Source organism: Pantherophis guttatus, chromosome 4 (genome assembly GCF_059756535.1).
Source record: "Pantherophis guttatus breed Tessera chromosome 4, ASM5975653v1, whole genome shotgun sequence".
Taxonomy (NCBI): Eukaryota; Metazoa; Chordata; class Lepidosauria; order Squamata; family Colubridae; genus Pantherophis; species Pantherophis guttatus.
Genome location: NC_142066.1, coordinates 120,382,567 through 120,403,837, shown reverse-complemented (window position 1 = coordinate 120,403,837; position 21,271 = coordinate 120,382,567). Strand labels below are relative to the sequence as shown.

The following is a 21,271-nucleotide window of genomic DNA, read 5'->3' as shown; positions in this document are numbered from 1 at the left end:
AAATGGCTGTCTGAGGAAGCTTTGCAAATAGCTGAGGAAGTGAAAGGCAAGGGAGAAAGAGAAAGAGAAAGATACACCCAATTGAATGCAGAATTCCAGAGAATAGCTAGAAAGATAAGAATACCTTCTTAAATGAACAGCGCAAAGAAATAGAAGAAAACAATAGAATAGGGAGGACCAGAGATCTCTCCAAGAAAATTGGATATAGGAATCTGACATTTCATGCAAAGGTGGACATGATAAAGGACCAAAATGGAAGAGACCTAACAGAGACAGAAGAGATTAAGAAGAGGTGGCAAAATTATACAGAACTTTACAAGAACAAGTTTAACGTCCCTGATAACCATGATGGGGTGGTCACTGACCTCAAGCCAGACATCCTAGAATGTGAAATCAAATGGGCCTTAGGAAAGTTGAGCAACAACAAAGCTAGTGGAAGTGACAGTATTCCAGCTATTCAAAATCTTAACAGATAATGCAGTAAGAGTGCTACACTCAATTTGCCAGCAAATTTGGAAAACTCAACAGTGGCCACAGGATTGAAAAAGGTCAGTTTACATTCCAATTCCAAAGAAACGTAATGCCAAAGAATGTTCAAACTATCGTACCATTGCAGTCATTTCACATGCTAGTAAAGTTATGCTTAAAATCCTACAAGCTAGACTCTAGCAGTATGTGGATCAAGAAATACCAGAAGTACAGGCAGGATTTCAAAGGTGCAGAGGAACTAGAGATCAAATTGCCAACATACATTGGATCATGGAGAAAGCTAGGGAGTTCCAGGAAAACAGCTACTTCTCCTTCATTGACTATGCTAAAGCCTTTGATTGTGTGGATCACAACAAATTGTGGCAAGTTCTTAAAGAGATGGGAGTATCAGACCGTCTTATTTGTCTCTTGAGAAGCCTATATGCGGGTCAAAAAGCAACAGTGACAACTAGACATGGAACCACTGATTGATTCAAAATTGGGAAAGGAGTCCAGCAAGACTGTATACTGTTGCCCTGCCTATTTAACTTATATGCAGAGCACATTATGAGAAAGGTGGGGCTAGATGAATCAAAAATTGGAATTAAGATTGCTTGGAGAAATATCAACAACCTCAGATATGCAGATGATATCACTCTAATGGCAGAAAACAAAGAGGAATTAAAGAGCCTCTTGATGCGGGTGAAGAAGGAGAGTGCAAAAGTTGGCTTGAAACTCAATATTAAGAAAACTAAGATCATGGCATCCGGCCCTCTCAATTCCTGGCAAATAGATGGGGAAGAAATGGAGGTAGTGACAGATTTTATTTTCCTGGGCTTCAAGATCACAGCAGATGGGGGACTGCAGCCAAGAAATTAAAAGACGCTTGCTCCTGGGGAGGAAAGCTATGGCAAATCTAGAGAGCATTCTAAAAAGCAGAGCCATCACCCTGCCAACAAAAGTTTGTATAGTCAAGGCGTATAGTCAAGTTGCAATGTATGGCTGTGAAAGTTGGACCATAAGAAAGGCTGAGCGGCAAAGACTTGAGACCTTTGAACGATGGTGCTGGAGAAGACTCCTGTGAGTCCCTTGGACTGCAAGGCAATCAAACCGGTCAGTCCTAGAGGAGATCAACCCTGACTCTTCTTTAGAAGACCAGATCCTGAAGATGAAACCCAAATACTTTGGCCACCTAATGAGAAGGAAAGACTCACTGAAGAAGAGCCTAATGCTGGGAAAGATTGAAGGCAAAAGAAAGGGACAACAGAGAATGAGGTGACTGGATGGAGTCACTGAAGCAGTAGGCGTGAGCTTAAATGGACTCCAGAGGATAGTAGAGAACAGGAAGTCCTCCAGAACATTGTACATAGGGTTGCGATGGGTTGGACGTGACTTCGCAACTAACAACAACAATTCCACATATAGATTTCAGTGGGCTCCTACCCACTTAGGCTCTATTTTCATAAAGATATGAAACAGAAATACCCAGATAACAGAGTTGGAATGGGCTTGAAGGTGTTCTAGTCCAATCCCCTGCTCAAGCAGCAGATCTATACCATTTAAGACAAATGGTTGTCTAATGTCTTCTTAAAAACCTCCAGTGAGGGAACACCCACAATTTCTGGAGGAAAGGCATTCCATTGGTTAATTATTATCACTTCAAGAAATAATTCCTTAGTTCTAAATTCAATCTGTCCTCGATTAGTTTGTAACCATTTTTTTTCTTGTCCTGCCTTCAACTGCTTTGGAGAATAAACTGACTTTCTCTTCTTTGTGACAGCCCCTCAAATATTGGAAGACTGCTATCATGTCCTTCTTTTCATTAAAACATACCCAATTTCTGCAAACGTTCTTCATGTTTTAGCCTCCAGTCCCTTAATCATCTTTCTTGCTCTTCTTTTGCACTCTTTCTAGAGTCTCAACATCTTTTTCATATCATAGCAACCAAAACTAGATGCATTATAAAGCATTATAAAGCAGTATTAACATTTCATGTGACCTTGATTCTATCTTTTAAATCCATTTCAGTCTATTTCTAGTAAAAAATTTCTAGGTTATACAAAATTTATGAAAGGGATAATTTGCAAAGCCTACTAATGTGAGAAGGAAACCTAAACAAATTTAAGATGTGTGGACTCTGAGAATTTCCAGCCAGCATGGGAAATCCACATACCTTAAAATTGCTAAGGTTGAAAACAGGTGTTCAGAAAAGTTGGGTGACTATTTTAAATTGCCCCTGTCTGTCAGCATGCTCCTTTTCTGCTTGACAGCTCCTACGAGTGTTGTCTGTGCAGATACAAAAAGTGGAGAGCCTGTGAGACAGCTTTGTCAAACCTTTCAAGGTCTTATAAAGCAGGGATGATTGAGTGACTTTTTGGTACATTGAGGGCATGACAGGAATAGTTTTTACTTTATAGTAAAAATTATAAAAAGTAATGCCAGGATTTCAACCTTGGTTTTTTACTTGTGGTTTCCTCCTGCTTATTTTTTTTTCCACTAATTTTCCTTGTGTTTCTACAATACTGGGGTTGATGGGGAGGGGTATAAAAAAAATAACAAAGACATTTTCCAGCTTTCCTTTTTTTGTCTCCAAACCCATCAAAAATTTAGGAATTATTATTTTTTTTTACTGGGGGCATCAGGAGAAAATTGGGAGTCTTAAGATTTGAGGCGCCCATTTCATCCCTTTCACAAATAGGATCTGCACCAGTTATTTTGGAAGTCCCTCAACATGCCATATAAACATGGGACATATGGACATGCTGAGCAAACTATCAGCTACCATGCATTGTTCTACTAATTTTGACATTTACCTTCATGAGGCAAAAAGTTGATGGTTTGGAATATTAGTGTGGGAAAGGGCATCAATGGTATGTATGCTGTATGCAGTAACTTTTAAAACAGATGTGTTAATGGTGCAGTAAATTAGGTCATAGAAGCAGGCAGTGTTCTACAATTCAAACGTCTAGGATGTAGTGACAATGATACAGGACTGATTACATTTCCTGGATGACCTCATTCAAAGAGTTCTGCAAGCTGTAGATAAGAATCAGGGAATTTTGGCTTAACATCTCAAAAGGGAAAGGGAAGGGAGGAGAAATAACTTTTTGCCCATGTGTACTTCTTTTGCCATTCTAAATTCTCAACACCTGCAATAATTGTGGCTCTTCGCTACTAATTTAAACAAAAGAAACCAAATAGGTCAGGCACACAGGTGGCTGGACAAGAAACAACCTTGAATTAAGCTTCTTCGTGTGCCTCTGCTCTGCTGATGTTTCAGTTCATGAAAAAATCAAGACTTTGCATTAATTCATGCAAGATATCTATATATGATAAACTTCTTAAATATTTCATAGCCTGATAGATGCTTTCTTGACTTACTCTAAGAGATAATTAAAATCTTTTCCAAAATCAAAGTATATCTTGCTGATCAAAATAATAGTATAATGATTACTTATTATTCTCATGAGAATGAAGTTTATGAGAATGAATAATGTTCAAGAGTTTGAGCCATGGTGCAGTGGTTAGAGTGCGGTACTGCAGATCACTTCTGCTGACTGCCAGCTGACTGCAATTTGGCAGTTCAAATCTCACCAGGCTCAGCCTTCCCTCCTTCCGAGGTGGGTAAAATGAGGACCCAAATTGTTGAGGGCAATATGCTGACTCTGTAAACCGCTTAGAGAGGGCTGTAAAGCACTCTAAAGCTGTATAAATGTAGGTGCTATTGCTATTTTAAGAGCAGATTTAAATTAAAGTTCAACAAAATCTGAAGAACCACATAGTGGTCTTTCATGGCATGTTAGGCGTAGCAGTCTCTAGTTAATCTTTATAGTCAATAAAGCAGTGCTACTGCATAATAAAATCTAAATATTTAGAAGATAATTAAATAGTAAATTGATTAATAATAAAAATGGCAACCATTATGGGCTGCTCCTTAATACTTCTCAGGCTGATTTCACTTATCCTGTTACACTTCCAAGCTATTCAAATGCTTCTTAGGTTTGGACAAATCCTCAACCTTTCTCTTTTTTTTAAAGAACTAACTAGTTATAAAGAATCACTGAGGATCATTGTACTGTAACTTTAATCTAATGTAATCTAATTTGAATTAATCTGAATGCATATCATTTATTGTAGCAAGAAATTCCTCGTTCTCTTTGCTGAGGATATACATGTCTTTACAACATCTGATTGTTGAGGCGGAGTGAAATTGGTCCAGTTCTTGTATGAAAATAGTACTAGGAAAATGGGAGCATATCTAATCAGACAAGGCCTGTGAAGACATCTTGAAGTGATGCATTTAGGGGAAGTGATCTGCTTGGCTTCAATGGACCATATTGCCTCCAGAAGTTGTGAATGTTCCAACACTGGAAGTTTTTAAGAAGAGATTGGATAATCATTTGTTTGAAGTGGTGTAGAGTTTCCTGCCCTAAGCATGGGGTTGGACTAGAAGACCTCCAAGGTCCCTTCCAATTCTGTTATTCTATTCTATTCATATGATGGCTTATCAACTTGTTGAACCCATTTTTGTTGCATAGCTCATGAAAATGATCTTGGGCTATGCAGATAAACCCTTAGTTTTACTGTAACCTGATTATTATAGAAAGATTTGAAATTTAGAAGAGTGAAAACCCACTTGAGGAACTATTTCTTGACAAAAATGGGCAAATCCCTTCTAGTTATCCACAGAATACCATTCAACTGTTCCAAGCTGGATATTCTTTTAAGACTGGGCTACACATCTAAGTGGATTTAGTAGAGATTTCCTGCTCTGTAGAGCGACGGTGGGCAATAACTGAGGCAAGACAGGTGTAAACGGAACAGAGGTTTATTGCTAACAGCTAATAGAACAGCTTCAGAACTAGAATAGCAACTCAGGCGTTTGACAGCTATTTATACAGTAGCTGTCAAACCTCCCAACCAATAAGATTGCTGGAATTCTCCCGCCGGCTCTTGGCGCATCTTAGCCAATGGGAGCGCTGTGTTGTATGTCTGAGGACCAGTCGTAAGTCTGAGGACTTAGCACCCCTTCCCTCCTGGATAGCGCATGCATAGTCATTCAAGTAGGCAGGGCGCCGCCTGGTCCGCACAGATCTGCGCAGTTCTGGAACGGCCTCCGATGGAGTGGGAGGTGCCTGTGCAGCCTGTGGAACTCCCGGTGACTCTACCGGAGCCTCAGCGTCGGACTCAACTTTGGACGGCGGGCCCGGTTCACCAGGTAAGTTGGTTGCGGGAGGCGCGCTTGAGACAGGGCCTGGAATTTCGCAGTTAGGGACTGGATGGGTCTCAGATTCCTGCTGGCTTGTTGTCTCCCTTTCGCCTCCTGTGATGCGTGCGCGTAGTTGGTTGATGTGGCGCTGCCAGAGTCGGCCATCAGGTAGTTCAACTTGGTAGGAGTAGGGCCCCGTGATTTGAACTATTTTCCAGGAAGCCACCTTGGTTCCCCTGCATAGTTTTGGGCAAAGACAAGGTCGCCTACTCGGAAGCTGCGGTCGCGACTGGTAGACCCTGGGGGCTTATCCGGGGTATAACTGGGGTGCAGGCGGTCAAGGGTAGTTCGGAGCTGACGGCCCATTAACAGTTCAGCAAGGCTCCTGTTGGTAGAAGGGCAGGGGGTTACATGTTGGGTCAATAAGTACCTTGCCACTTTCTCTGGCCAGTCCCGTTTTGCGAACCTGGATAGGGTATCCTTGGCTGATCTCACGGCACGTTCAGCCAGCCCATTACTGGCTGGGCAAAATGGCGCTACCCTGGCATGACAGATGCCAAGGCCTGCCAGGTAGATTTGGAATGAGGCAGAAGTTAGTTGCGGCCCATTATCAGAGATGAGAATGTCAGGAAGGCCGTGGGTGGCAAATAGTCTCTGCATTGCCCTGATTAAAGCGCTAGCTGTGGTAGATGCCATCAATTCTATCTCAACCCACTTTGAATATGCATCCACCATGATTAGGAATGTTTGCCCATGGAAGGGGCCAGCAAAGTCCACATGAATCCTGGACCATGGGCTTTTTGGCATTTCCCACTCTCTCACAGGGCTGCTGGGGCGACTAGGCATGATAGCTGGCATGCCTGGCACCTGGTGACCCAAGCGGTGACTGACTGGTCAAAATTAGGCCACCAGACATAACTGCGACCCAATGCCTTCATCCTGACAATGCCAGGGTGTCCCTCATGAAGGCACTCCATGACCCTGCGTTGTAACTGGGATGGCACGACTACCCTGTTTCCCCACAGGAGGCATCCCCGCTGTACTGACAGCTCGTGCTGTCTGGCCTGGTATGGTTTGAACTCTAAGGGCACTTTTCCCATAGGCCAGCCCCTTCACACCCAGTCGAGGACCTGGCGCAGGACGGGGTCTTTGACAGATAGGGCAGTGACGTCAGAAGCGGTCACTGGTAAATTGAAAGAGTCAATGAGGAGGACAGATGAGGTTGGGGAGGGGTCTAGCATGGAGAGAGGGAGTGGGCAGCGGCTAAGGGCATCTGCGTGGGCAAGATGCTTGCCCAGGCGGTAAACGAGGTGGTACGAGTAAGAGGCTAGGAACTCTACCCATCTTGACATGCGTGGTGAGAGGACTTGAGGGGTTTGTTTGTTTCCCATCAGCCCCAGTAGGGGCTTGTGATCAGTGACTAACGTGAAGGGACGGCCGTATAAATAGTCATGGAAGCGTTTTATGGCTGCAACTGCAGCCAAAGCTTCTTTATCTATTTGGCCGTAATTGCATTCCGTAGAGGATAAGGTCCTGGAATAGAATGCAATGGGGGCTTCTGTGCCATTGGGTAAGACATGACTGAGGACAGCCCCAATGCCAAAGGGGGAGGCGTCGGCGACTAGGACCGGGGGAGGCTGTCAGTATATTGGACGAGGACAGCATCAGAGGTTAGAAGGGTTTTGACAGCTGCAAAAGCAGCGGCTTCTGTGGGGCCCCAAGACCAAGGGGTCTTTTTGTCCAGAAGCCTGTGCAGAGGCTCCACAACAGATACTTTATGGGGCAAGAAAATGCTATAAAAGTTGAGAAGCCCCAAGAAAGCCTGTAATTCGGTTTTGTTAGCCGGGGTTGGGGCCTTTCTGATGGCTGCTACCTTAGAGGGCGTTGGGTGGATGCCAGTGGCATCAATGAGGTACCCTAGGAATTCCACCCTGGGCACTCCAATTCTACACTTTTGTTTCTTCAGCTTGAGCCCAGCCATTTGGAAACGGTGCAGGACTGCCCTCAGCTTGTGTTTCAAGTCAGCCTGGTTGGTGGCTGAGATGAGCACATCATCAAAATAGGGAACGACTCCTTGCAACCCTTGCAAGAGCCGTTCCATAAGGCCCTGAAAAATCCCAGGGGCGACACTGATGCCAAACTGGAGACGTTGGCACTTGAAAGCGCCCCAGTGGGTCACTATTGTCTGAGCCTCAACCGTGGCAGCATCCACAGAAAGCTGCTGGTAGGCTTGTGCCATGTCTAGCTTTGCGAAAATGGTTCCCCACCCAAGGGAGTGGAGCAGGTGCTGCACCACGGGCACTGGGTAGGGGTTAGCTTGAAGGGCCTATTGACTGTGCACTTACAGTCAGCGCAGATTCTTATAGACCCATCTGGCTTGATGGGTATGACTATGGGGGTCTCCCAGGGGGCATGGTCAGTAGGCACTAGGACGCCTTGGGCTATCAGCTTGTCCAGTTCCTTTTCTACTAAGGGACGAAGTGTGAAAGGCACTCTCCTAGCCTTTAATCTAATTGGTACAATTTGGGGGTCTAGGTTAAGGGATATTGGTGACCCCTTATATTTACCTAATTCGTTGTCAAAAACCTCAGCGAATTCAGTCAGGATGTCTTCGAAGTCGTCACAGGTGGTCGAACAGATGCCAGTAATGCCAAGCCCAAGGGCGCGAAACCAGTCAAGACCCAGCAGGCTAGGGAGGTGGCCATTTACAATGACTAAAGGCAGGCTGCCTGTAAAAGTCTTGTACTCCACCAGGAGTTTGATTTGGCCCAGTGTGGGGATATGGTGTCAGGGCATTTATTAATCCCATGTTTGGCTCTGGGACTAATTACCCTGGTTTAGAGGAGATGAATCGTGGCTTATTCCAAGTTGCAATAATCTGAAAAGAAACGCGAGGAAGGTTTCTAATAAAACTCATTTATTTGTTATAAAGAAAATAAAACACCTCACTAACTAAGAAAAGTAAATTGTTACATTTTGGAAGTAATTTGGGCCAGCTGCCTTTCAGCAACCGGCACCCGTGGCAAGAGAACAAAGGAAAAAGTGTGAGAAGGAATGTGGGTGGATGGACATGCGTAGTAGCTTACTGATAAGGAACTTGGCAAACTACAGTAAGTCTATTAGTCCAAAAATAATGAAGCTCAGCTGGGAAATAAAATAACGCAGTGACATTCCCCTTCTTTTGCCAGTTGAGCGAATATCAGTACATCATCAAATAAGGCACATCTTCTTTCGCAGATACTCGTGTTGAGCTGCTGGAAGTGGTTTGTTGAGCATATCAGCAATTTGATCATGTGTAGATACATACTGCATTTTGACAAAACCTTTTTTCACTAAATGTTTTATGTTTTGATAATGGATGTCAATGTGTCTGGACCTAGAACCTGTGAAATGAGATTCAGAAATATAAACCACCGATTCATTGTCTTCCATCATGGTGATCGGTCTGATCGGGTGTGTCCAGATATCTGTGACTAAAGCATCAAACCAAGTTAGAGAATTACATGCATCTGAAACACAAACATATTCAGCTTCAGTAGATGAACAAGAAACAAAATTCTGTTTACGTACTTGCCAATAAACAGGACATCCATTTAAGAACATCATATAACCTGAAGTACTTTTACGTGATTTCTTATCACTTGCCCAATCAGAATCTGCATAACAACATAATTCTGCATAATCAGTATGTGTTGGTTCTAACAATAACTTCATGTGTTTAATGTATTTTAGGTATCTCAATATTTTCTTAATACATGTCCAATGAAACTGTTTTGCCTTACCTACGTGTCGAGATAAGAGATTAACACTAAGTGCAATGTCGGGTCTGGTCCAACTACTAATGTATAACAGTGACCCAATGACTGAACGATAAAGTGTTTGATCCTCGAACTCAGGACTTGCTTCTTGTGTCAAGTTATGAAAATCTGTTTGCATGGGTGTCTTTGTTGTGTTAGCATCTTTCATGTTGCAATGATGCAAAACTTGTTCAATTTTATCTTCTTGTGAAAGACTAAACCCCTTCTGTGTTTTTTCAATCTGAACATCTAAATAAGTGCTAATGTGACCTAATGATTTCAATGTGAAGTATCTCTGCAAAGCTTTGGCAAAAAAAAAAAAGATCTTTAAAGACTTTGCAACCCTTGTTTCTACCCAACACCAAGTTCGCATCGCCAGAATCCAGAGTGATCGTGGTGCCGAGTTCATGTCTCAGCGTTTCCAGGACTGGATGCGTAAGAATGGAATTATTCATCAGACGTCGGCGCCTTACACACCGGCTCATAATGGAGTCGTAGAACGAAGACAAGGGATACTGCAAACCATGATGCGTTGTCTCCTAGAAGACGCCAACCTTGGTAAGATATACTGGGGTGAAGCTATCAAGTATGCAAATTACATTGTTAACCGTACTTGGAGTAGTGTAACAAATCAGACTCCTTTCTTCATGTTGTATGGCTACAAGCCCAATCTTAAAAACATTCATATTTTTGGTTCATATGCTATGGTGAACATTCCCTTAGCTCAAAGAAGAAAAGGAAGTCCAGCAGCAAAGAGACTGAGATTTATGGGTATTGATGATAACTCAAAATGGAGCAGATTTATTGACTCTAAACATGCAATTGTGATTTCCCAATCTGCAAATTTTGAAGAAGATATTGACTGGTCCAGGATTCATTCCAATGATCCTGGAGTTTATTTTCCCAGAGATGATACTGCTGATGCCACACAGATTGATGATCAAGATTCCACTGATTCTTCTCAACCCAATGTTCCGTCTTCGCAAGCCGCGGATGCTGACACTAGCGATGAAAGTGAGGACGAGGACGAAGCAGAAGAAGACTGGACAGTTGTTCCGAGATGTTCCAAGAGGGCCACAAAAGGGATTCCTCCACAACGATATTCTTGGCAACTGACAAAAGCACCCTTGCCTTTGATTTGCAATGTTACACTTCCACCTGATAATTTCACACAAATCAAGCAGCTTCCTGATTCAGAGCAAGACAAATGGTATGATGCAATGCAGGTTGAAATGGACAGTCTAAAGAAACTTAAAGTATTTACACCTGCAAAACCTCCAGCAAACAAAAAGGTCATTGGCACTTGATGGGTCTACAGAATCAAAAAGAAACCAAATGGTGAGTCATTGTACAAAGCCAGACTTGTAGCTCAGGGTTTCGCTCAACATTATCCTGAGGACTACACAAATACTTACTCACCGACAGTCAGAACTGAGAGTGTAAAAATTGCTTTAGCAACTGCAACTATCCTTGGTTTAGAAGTTTTCCAGTTTGATGTTGACACGGCTTATCTACATGCAGACCTAGACGAAGAGATCTATGTGAAAAGTCCTCCAGGATTCCGACAGCAAGAAGGGGATACCTGGTTCCTAAACAAAAGTCTCTATGGTCTGAAACAATCTGGTTTAATGTGGTACTTATGTCTTACTGACAAACTAAATTCAATGGGCTTTATTAAGTCCGAAACTGATGAGTGCGTGTTCACAAAAAGGGGTTTAGTCTTTCACAAGAAGATAAAATTGAACAAATTTTGCATCATTGCAACATGAAAGATGCTAACACAACAAAGACACCCATGCAAACAGATTTTCACAACTTGACACAAGAAGCAAGTCCTGAGTTCGAGGATCAAACACTTTATCGTTCAGTCATTGGGTCACTGTTGTACATTAGTAGTTGGACTAGACCCGACATTGCACTTAGTGTTAATCTCTTATCTCGACACGTAGGTAAGGCAAAACAGTTTCACTGGACATGTATTAAGAAATTATTGAGATACCTAAAATACACCAAACACATGAAATTATTGTTAGAACCAACACATACTGATTATGCAGAATTATGTTGTTATGCAGATTCTGATTGGGCAAGTGATAAGAAATCACATAAAAGTACTTCAGGTTATATGATGTTCTTAAATGGATGTCCTGTTTATTGGCAAGTACGTAAACAGAATTTTGTTTCTTGTTCATCTACTGAAGCTGAATATGCTTGTGTTTCAGATGCATGTAATTCTCTAACTTGGTTTGATGCTTTAGTCACAGATATCTGGACACACCCGATCTGACCGATCACCGTGATGGAAGACAATGAATCGGTGGTTTATATTTCTGAATCTCATTTTACAGGTTCTAGGTCCAGACACATTGACATTCGTTACCAAAACTTAAAACATTTAGTGAAAAAAGGTTTTGTCAAAATGCAATATGTATCTACACATGATCAAATTGCTGATATGCTCAACAAACCACTTCCAGCAGCTCAACACGAGTATCTGTGAAAGAAGATGTGCCTTATTTGATGATGTACTGATATTCGCTCAACTGGCAAAAGAAGGGGAATGTCACTGCGTTATTTTATTTCCCAGCGGAGCTTCATTATTTCTGGACTGTCAGACTCTCCGTAGCTTTGCCAACTTCTTATCAGTAAGCTACGTGTTTCCGTATCCACCCACATTCCTTCACTTGCTTCACACTCTTCCCTTTGTTCTCTTGCCACGGGTGCCGGTTGCTGAAAGGCAGCTGGCCCAAATTACTTCCAAAATGTAACAATTAACTTTTCTTAGTTAGTGAGGTGTTTTATTTTCTTTATAACAAATAAATGAGTTTTATTAGAAACTCTTCCTCGCGTTTCTTTTCAGATTATTGCAACAAGGAATAAACCTCGATTCATCTCCTCTAATCTAAACCAGGGTAATTAGTCCCAGAGCCAAACATGGGATTAATAAATGCCCTGACATCTCCATATCTAGAGTAATTATCAACAATTGTTAGAAAATATTTTCTACCACTAAATGATGGCGGGAATGGACCAACTATGTCAATGTGAACCAAATCAAAAATGCGTGTTGACAGGCGTGTAGCGCGTTTGGGAATGGCTGCTGCTTTGGATTTGGCCTTTTTGCATACAGCACAATCCAAAAACACCTTACACCCCTTTAGATCCAAACCTTTTGCGAACTCCGGCATCTTCCTAAGAACACGGAAACTGGCATGCCCCAATCTTCTATGCCATTTATGGATACACCTGGAATGCAAAGGTTTACCAGTTAGTGAATTCTCAACATTAACATTTTTATGCGGAACCTCAGGCTTGCTCTGAGCAACCTGTTTACCAATTTTCCTTTTGTTGGCTTTAGCAGCCTTAGGGGTAGCAACAGGATCTCTCTCTGGAGCATCTCTATCTGGGCCTGTGCCTTCCCTTTTTGGAGTTTGCATACTTGCCTGTGTTTGTGTTTTAGGCTTTGGCTTTAAGTAATAAACACCACCAATTAACATGGTTTCAGGAACAATATCTCCATCTTTAACTATGTAACTTGCTTTTTCAAGGTGGTGAACTTGGAACTTTAACATTCTAGACAAGTGACACTGACTAAGCAAATTACTGGTTGCTGTTGGTATGTAATAAACATCAGGAATGAATGCATCGAGCTCTTCAACATAAACAGTTCCCTTTCCTTTGACCTGACAAGGATGATTGGAAAAAGAATAAAGTTCACGTAGTTCTGGTTCAGGCTCGTGCATCTCTGTGAAAAGTTCCTTTCTGTAGGTAACATGCAATGCTGCACCACTGTCCAAAGTCCACAGGAGTCGTCTGTCGTACTCTGGTTGAGGTTGTGGAGCATTGGTTAAAGCCAGTGTGGCGAGTGGAGTTTGTGGATCACGCTTGGGACCATGACGACCTTGTCTTCCGCCTCTGCCTCTGCCTCTGGAATCTGTTCCTCTGGGCTGGTACGTGACGGGAGCTGGAACTCGTTGGGGACAATCCCGGGTGGCATGTCCCACACGATTGCAGGTGTTGCATCTTGGCATCCTTGGAGCGTAGGTCCTTCCTTGGAAGGGGCGCCTAGCTGGAGCTCTTGATGCGGGTGGTCCTCTCAAGTGTGGCGTGGCCAACATGAATGCCTCTTCTTCAATTAAAAGTCTACAGACATTGTCCACTGTGCGTTCAGCAATAGGGACTTGGTTAATTTTTGTAACAGCATCTTTCCATTCATAATTCAAAGAGTTAATAATGATGCTGATCATTTGAATATCTTCAATGTTATGGCCTCTTTCTCTCAATTCTGTTCTCAGACCTTTCAGTTTGGTCAAATGTCCTCCAATTTGTTCACCAGGTTTCAATCTCGAACCGTGGAGTTCAGACATGAGTAAACATGAAGATTCAATTGAGATAGGCCTGTAGCAATTTTCCAATTCAGCCCAAATTTGTCGGGCTGTTGTATTTGGTGGAAAAGTGACCTGTAGTTCAGTATCCATGGACATCAATAATGTTGTGCGAGCCCTTATCTCTAAATCTCTTATTGCATAAGTCCAAGGTGGAGCAGGTGGGTTAAATACCATACAGTGCGTGCCTTCTCTAAGAAGCAATAGTGTAATCTCACTGACCCAGGCTTTGTAATTGTGTCCTGACATTTTTAGTTTTGACTCACCAGTTAGTGGAGAGACAGAAATGCCTGGTGAGGAGCCTGTACTTGGTATGCTGGCTGTGCTGGCAGAAATGCCTGTGGTATTTGCTGTGCCTGTTGTGGACCTAAAAATGGTCTTGGTTGTGCCATTGGAGGTGGGCCAGGAGCTGGCCCTATTTGCACTTGTGGCTGGGGCACATATGCAGGCATTTGTAGCTGCTGTGGCTGATGCACTGGAATCTGCTGTATTCCAGTTGCCATTTGTGCTTGATCTGCAATATTGGCATGACCTGCTGGAGATGCAGTCATTTGCCTTTGCTTCATTAAGTTTAATTGTGTTCCATCTAAAAAGACACCAACACCACCAGAGGGTGTTTGAGTTTGGGCCTGTGGAAACATTTGTGGCATTTCAGCTTCCTGTACTAAATTAGTTTCGCCAGCAGATGGTGCTGCACCTTTAGCTTTGGGCAGCTTTGCATACGGGGCTTTGTATGCTTTAGAGTAGGAGTGGTTATGTAAAACATGTGTAACTTGATCAGGGAGACTTTCATGTGACGTATGCAGTACTCTCTGCCTTAATTGGCCTGACACAAAATCCACCAGGGGGAGTGTCTTTGGCTCCGGAGAAGAAGGCAATATGGCGCTTTTTGAAAAATTTAAGTTATCTCCCATATCTTGCTCAAGCATAGATATAGCCATTTTTGCCTGGGATAGCTGCTGTTCATAGAGTTTTATACGGTCACGATAGGCTTTCATAGCCAGCTCATCCAGGGTGAGCTTAGAGCTTCGAGGAGAATAATGAATTGTTTCTCTCTCTGCGTGGGAGGAATTTTGCTCAGCAGTGTGCTTTGGCCTTGCATCGAGCGTTACAAATTCAGAAGGTTCTGGGAAGACTTTTTCAGAGCTTGGAAGATCAGAAGAAAATGTTACTGACCTCAGTCGTAAATCATCATCTTCAAAAACAGCTTCTGTCTTATCTCCCTCCATTTCTGTTCCCACGGCTTTTTCTTGTTCCAGGCGTGTGGCTGTAGTAAGGGGCTGGAAATCTGGAAACCTCCTTTCTGCCACCTTCTCAGCAAAATACATTTTGTATTTGTTTTACTTCTGTTTCGACATCTCAGCAATATAATTAGCGTACCTCAGTAGCTAAAAACTAATTGCCTATGCGGTCTTATCAGAAATAACAAAACAAGGAAAAAAGCCATAAATCAAACCGTCCGAGAGCTACCAGATGTCAGGGCATTTATTAATCCCATGTTTGGCTCTGGGACTAATTACCCTGGTTTAGAGGAGATGAATCGTGGCTTATTCCAAGTTGCAATAATCTGAAAAGAAACGCGAGGAAGGTTTCTAATAAAACTCATTTATTTGTTATAAAGAAAATAAAACACCTCACTAACTAAGAAAAGTAAATTGTTACATTTTGGAAGTAATTTGGGCCAGCTGCCTTTCAGCAACCGGCACCCGTGGCAAGAGAACAAAGGAAAAAGTGTGAGAAGTAATGTGGGTGGATGGACATGCGTAGTAGCTTACTGATAAGGAACTTGGCAAACTACAGTAAGTCTATTAGTCCAAAAATAATGAAGCTCAGCTGGGAAATAAAATAACGCAGTGACATATGGTTCCCCTGGTAATCTCGCAGTTGCAGATGGCAGGGTTCCAGGTTTTGTTTCTTGCATGTGGGGACCAGTTTAAGCAAGGTGTCCCATGAGATGAGGGACTTGGAGGATCCGGTGTCAACCTCCATGCGGCAAGGGACACCCTCGATGGTAATTGTGAGGTAAATTTTGTGGCTAGATGGTGTTGTGGATTGGCAAGTGGCCACATCTGGGAATCTGGATTCTCGACGAATGGTGTAGCAGTCCCCACTAGGCTTCGCAATTTTCTGAAAAGGCTGTCTGCTGGTGGGTGTCAGGGAAGTCTGTAGGTTGGCTCTACAGACGCGCACCAAATGCTCCTTTTTTCCACACCTACGGCAAACTGCTGTTTTGAAGCAGCAATTGGCTCTGGAATGTTTTTCACCGCAGCCCTGGCACGGCGGGCCTGTAAACTCTTTTTCCGGGGCATTAACTTTGCCCCTCACAGTTCTTAGGTGACTTTTGCTGTCTTCTTCTTTGTCCTCTTCATCTGGGTCTACTTCTTCCGAATGTATGGTGGTGGCTTGTTGGCAGGGATGGAGCTTTGCGATTTCTGTATTTCCATGGTGGATTTGCTTGACAGCTCACACACCTGTGCCTCTTCAATAGCTGACAGGAGGGTGATTTCCCTTTTTTCAAGCAAATGGTGTTGTATGCGTGGGTCTTTAACCCCACATACAAATTGCTCTAATAGGGAATCCTCCAAGTCTTTAAACTCACAGTTCAAAGCTGCAGCTCTGAGGGTAGCTATGTATTGGTTGATAGATTCCCCTTCACCTTGGAGAATCTGCCTGAAGTTGAACCTGCGAGCGATACGTGAGGGAGTTGGCGCGTAGTGATTCTTTAGCTTCTCCCTCAAAACCTCCCAGGGAACTGACTGGACAGGAACAGGGGCCATCAAAGCCATCGCTGTGGTAAACGTTTCGGGGCCGCATGAGTTCAAAAAGTGAGCCCTTTTTCGGCTGCTGGTCAGGCCTGTGTAGTCGTTTGCCTCAAGGAAGCATTTGAAGCGGGCTTCGTATGAGTTCCAGGTCTCAGTCAGCAGGCTGAAGGGAGCGAAAATTGGAGGTGCCATCCTGACAAGGACAGGGTTCTAGTTCTCAGTGAAGCTGTTTGGGCGACGTATTGTTGCAATTGACTCAGATGGCCCTTGGCTAACACCGTCAGCTTCAGCTCGTAGTGACTTAGCTACCTGTTACCTCATGCCCATGATCCCACCTTTGTCGCCAGTGCTCTGTAGAGCGACGGTGGGCAATAACTGAGGCAAGGCAGGTGTAAACGGAACAGAGGTTTATTGCTAACAGCTAACAGAACAGCTTCAGAACTAGAACAGCAACTCAGGCGTTTGACAGCTATTTATACAGTAGCTGTCAAACCTCCCAACCAATAAGATTGCTGGAATTCTCTCGCCGGCTCTTGGCGCGTCTTAGCCAATGGGAGCATTGCGTCGTATGTCCAAGGACCAGTCGTAAGTCTGAGGACTTAGCATTTCCTTTCTCAGATTACTGATTTATCATATGATTCAGGACCAGATACAGTTGCTGTATTGTAACTCTGTGTGAGAATTATTAGCTCTTGTTCTCACATGCTGATTGGATAATTTAGATGATTTGATAATTTAGGGCTGATAGAATTGGTACTAAAGATCAATTGCAGCTACTGAAGGCAGTGATAGTTACACTTAGCAAAATGTCATGCTGGAGCTATCTCACTGAGAGCTGATGCACATTATGGTTTGGCAGCTCTTCAAGTTGGCTACAAGAAGCTAATTTCTATTATTTGCAAGGGCTTAATTGCAAGATACTCTCACAAAACTAAATAAAGTATGCCTATGAATCTTTTCTTCTAAAATGAAGAAAAAGAAAGAAAAAAATTCTGCAAGCTTCAAACTTGAGTAATAAAAGAGATTGTCCAAACATAGTGGGGGCACCAGGAAAGAAAACAAATTCTTACAGTTCCTGGACTGAAGCTCAGGTACTACCCGCAATTTCTTCAAGTTGCAGCTGATGCAAAAAAAGAAAAGAAAAGAAAGAAAAGACAGTTCTTCTTATTTGTGAAATAAAATAGACAGATAATGGTACATGAGTTTTTGAAAAATGCAGATATTTGATAAATGATTTCTGCACTTAATATAACTTTAATACCAAAATTATATCCACTTCAAACATAAGATTAGATAGATGAAATATATACATATTTAAGAAACTTCCCACAAGTTCAGGTATAAATTAATTTTTCTATTAAAATTAACTTGAAAATTAACTACAGTAAATTTAGTTAAAATCATTTGATCTGGGCACTGAAGATGAAGGTGTGTTGAGGACTGGGAACACTGCCAAGACAGTGAAAGCTGCATAGATATAATTGCATTTTACACAAAAAGTAATGAAATCCCTACATTTAATTATAAGGAACATTCAATTAAAATCTTTCAGGATGTGTTATTTCAGTGCAGGAGAGAAACTTTCATCTCATATCTTAGGGCTCTAAATTACTTGCTATCAATGGACATACTCTGTTAGTAATTGTCACAAAATATGTCATTGGTATTGAGCAACATGCAACAGATATTTTCAGGCAATTAAATCTACAGGATAACAGACACAAAAATTATTTCCCCAGGGCTCTACATGGAAGGATAAGCAATGAAACGGGAGGCAAAAAGAGATTCAGTTAGCTTCTACTTGAGAACTGAAAAAAATGAGGATTGACAATAAAATTTAAACTGAATAGATGACAAATTATTGAGGACATCTTTCCACACATTTATATGCATATTTATATAAAAATGTGAGTATTTGGAAGTATATTAGTGAACATATCTGTACTTTTATGCATATGCGTATACTATGTGTATGTATGTATGTATGTATGTATGTATGTATGTATGTATGTATGTATGTATGTATTTACTTGTGTTTCCATAAGACTGGGTCTTATTTTCTTTTAGGCCCCAAAATAAGCACTAGGGCATATTTTGGGGGGTGTCTTATTTTTTTTCCAGGTGTGGGAGTCCCACTTCTTCTGCTTGCTTGCAGTGGGACAGGAGGGCATGCTGAGTGCCAGTGCTGCCACCATGAGGCAGGAGGGGGTAGAGCTGCCCCATGCTCCCCTCACTGGTTTACCTCAGGGTCCCTGCAGCCAGGCATCCATGCCCTGATATCTGCTTTGCCTTGTGGCCAAGGCACCAGCACACCACTCAGACTCCTGCTCCATTGTGGCTTTGAGCAAACAGAAGTAGTGGGCTCTTGCTGCACATGGTTGCTAGCAGTGCCACCATGAGGCAAGTGTTAGGGTGTGGATAGCCTGGCTGTCGGGTCTCTGAGGTAAGCTAGTGCAGGGCGCATGGGGCAGCGCCACCACCTCCCCACTTCGTGGCCATGGCATCTCAAGCAACCGAACAGAATGGGCAGGAGGCCAGCTATGTGGGCTCTTAAGTAGGACTTATTTTGGGGGTAGGGCTTACATTAGGCACACACATAAAAACATTCTAGGGCTTATTTTCAGGATAGATCTTATTTTTGGAGAAACTATATATATGTATGTGTGTATATTACTAATACATTTTATATAGAACGATTACATCAACAGTTAATGTTAAAGAGTAGTCCTTGTAAGAAAAGGTTATTTTACTATTTACACTTCAGTTAACTAAGAAAAGGGTGGCAGTTGCTCCCACAAATTTCAAAGCTCTTAATGGCCCTAAGAGGGCTCCTGCTGGAAGAGCAGGGCTCATCTAAGAGGAATCCTGAACTGCAAACCTGCTCTTTGTGGGAGAGTGTAGTTCTATCCAGAGATAAAGACAGACTTTCTTCCAAATCAATCCACTTCCAGATTCATACATTTATTTCCAACAAACTGACTGTTCAATTCTGTTTTTCCCTTCCAGGAATGAACTTCAGTTGCCTCTCTGGAATGAAGACATATAGGTAGCCATTATTGTGTAGTGGGCTTCAGTAGGCAAGAAGCAGGGGTTAACACAACTATATACATTCAATACGTAACACCCTTCCCCCCTAGGATAGTTCTTACCCTCAGTCTGTTCAATATTCATAGTCTTTGAGATAGGCTAGGGGCCAATGGATCATGGTGGACCACTGCAATGTTACTGGTGAGTCCTGTTTAAATGGGGTACTGTCCATCTCCAATTGGACAGCTGTTGAAGGCTGTTTTGATCGCCCATGAGTGGCGGTGGCTCTACTGTCCATTTCTCCGGAGGCAGCCATGGGTGTAGGCAAATTCAGAGGAAAACAGTGAGTCTGATAACACCTCAGGATCCTCACCCAGGACTGGCCTAGCCTGCCGATGCCGTAACTGATCAATGTGGTGTCTTGTATGATCACTCCCCAGAATAAGCTCATATGACATATGACCTTAGTTACCCTAGCTGCTACCCAAGGTGCCCCACTCCCATAATTCCTGGCTCAGAACAATTCACCTGGCTGTAAGTTCCTGGGGAGGGGGGGTTGCCCGAGCTGCTACTCTGTCTGGATGAAGTCGATCAAGCTTCATGGTGAGCCAGCAGCCCCACCTCAGCTCCGCTGGGCTGTAACATATTGCTGTACAGGGAGTTGTGTGTTGACACATGAGGAAGTTCGCCAGATGGTGATTCCAGTCCCCACTCGTCATACGCTTGAGTGCCTCCTTGTGGTCCTGGCCATTCGTTCAATCTGACCATTGGTTGCTGGGTGGAATGGAGCAGATGTTGTGTGCCGAATCATGTTGGCATTGAGGAAAGATCGAAACTCTTCTGCCATGAATTGTGCCCTGTTGTCACATCTGGCAGACCATGTGTGGCAAACAGCTGGCGCAACTCTCGGATGACTCTAGTCATTGTCATCGATGAGACCAGTTGTTGTCAATGAGACGAGCATATTGTTGGCATACTGCTTCTAGATCGGCTATTTGGGTTTGATGCCCAGGGCCTCAAACCAGTCCAGACCTATTAGGCTGGTGCGCAGCCCCTCTATGATCACTATGCTGAGGGGGACATTTGAATTCTCTGAATTATACTCCAATGGTAGCATCACCCCTTATGGAAACATGACAATTCTGGAAGTCTGTTAGCACTAAGCTCAATTATTTGAGTGGGACCTGCCATTGGCTATGTTTGCAAATGTGGTCGAAAGTCGTGGAGGAGATAATGGACAGGGCCGATCTAGTATCTAGCTCCATGGAGCATGGGACCCCTGGAAGTTTTAGTTGGAGTCTTATTTTTTCTTTGATGGGACGTTGGGACCCTTTGCATTGGATGCTATGCCTTCCCAAGCAGTGTTCAACTCTGTTCTGTCCTGGGGGCCATTTCCCCTTGTACTGTTGCATCACAGGTTTTGCTTCCACTGATCACCTCTGCAAACTCTAGCAATGTGCCCTTGTTTTCCACAGGCATGGCATACTGCTGTGCAGAATCTGCACTCTGCTCTTTCATACAGTTCCCCGCAGCTTGCACAGCTCTGTGGAGGAGTTGCTTGCTTTGTGGAGTGTGGCAGTCTGGGTGGCTCTCTCCGCAAGCAATTGATTTCTTTGCTCTCAC

General features: G+C 43.1%; 1 protein-coding gene across 1 annotated transcript; it reads right to left on the bottom strand.

Moving 5' to 3' along the window:
• Positions 1 to 5,374: 5,374 nt before the first annotated feature.
• Positions 5,375 to 14,137, bottom strand: LOC148114329 (uncharacterized). The gene is made up of 2 exons (XM_087894539.1): positions 12,644 to 14,137; positions 5,375 to 6,062 (listed from the first exon to the last, which is right to left on the bottom strand). The coding sequence occupies exons 1-2, from the start codon at positions 14,106 to 14,108 to the stop codon at positions 6,043 to 6,045; spliced, it is 1,485 nt and encodes a 494-aa protein (XP_087750665.1). The 5' UTR covers positions 14,109 to 14,137; the 3' UTR covers positions 5,375 to 6,042.
• Between the last annotated feature and the right edge of the window lie 7,134 nt (positions 14,138 to 21,271).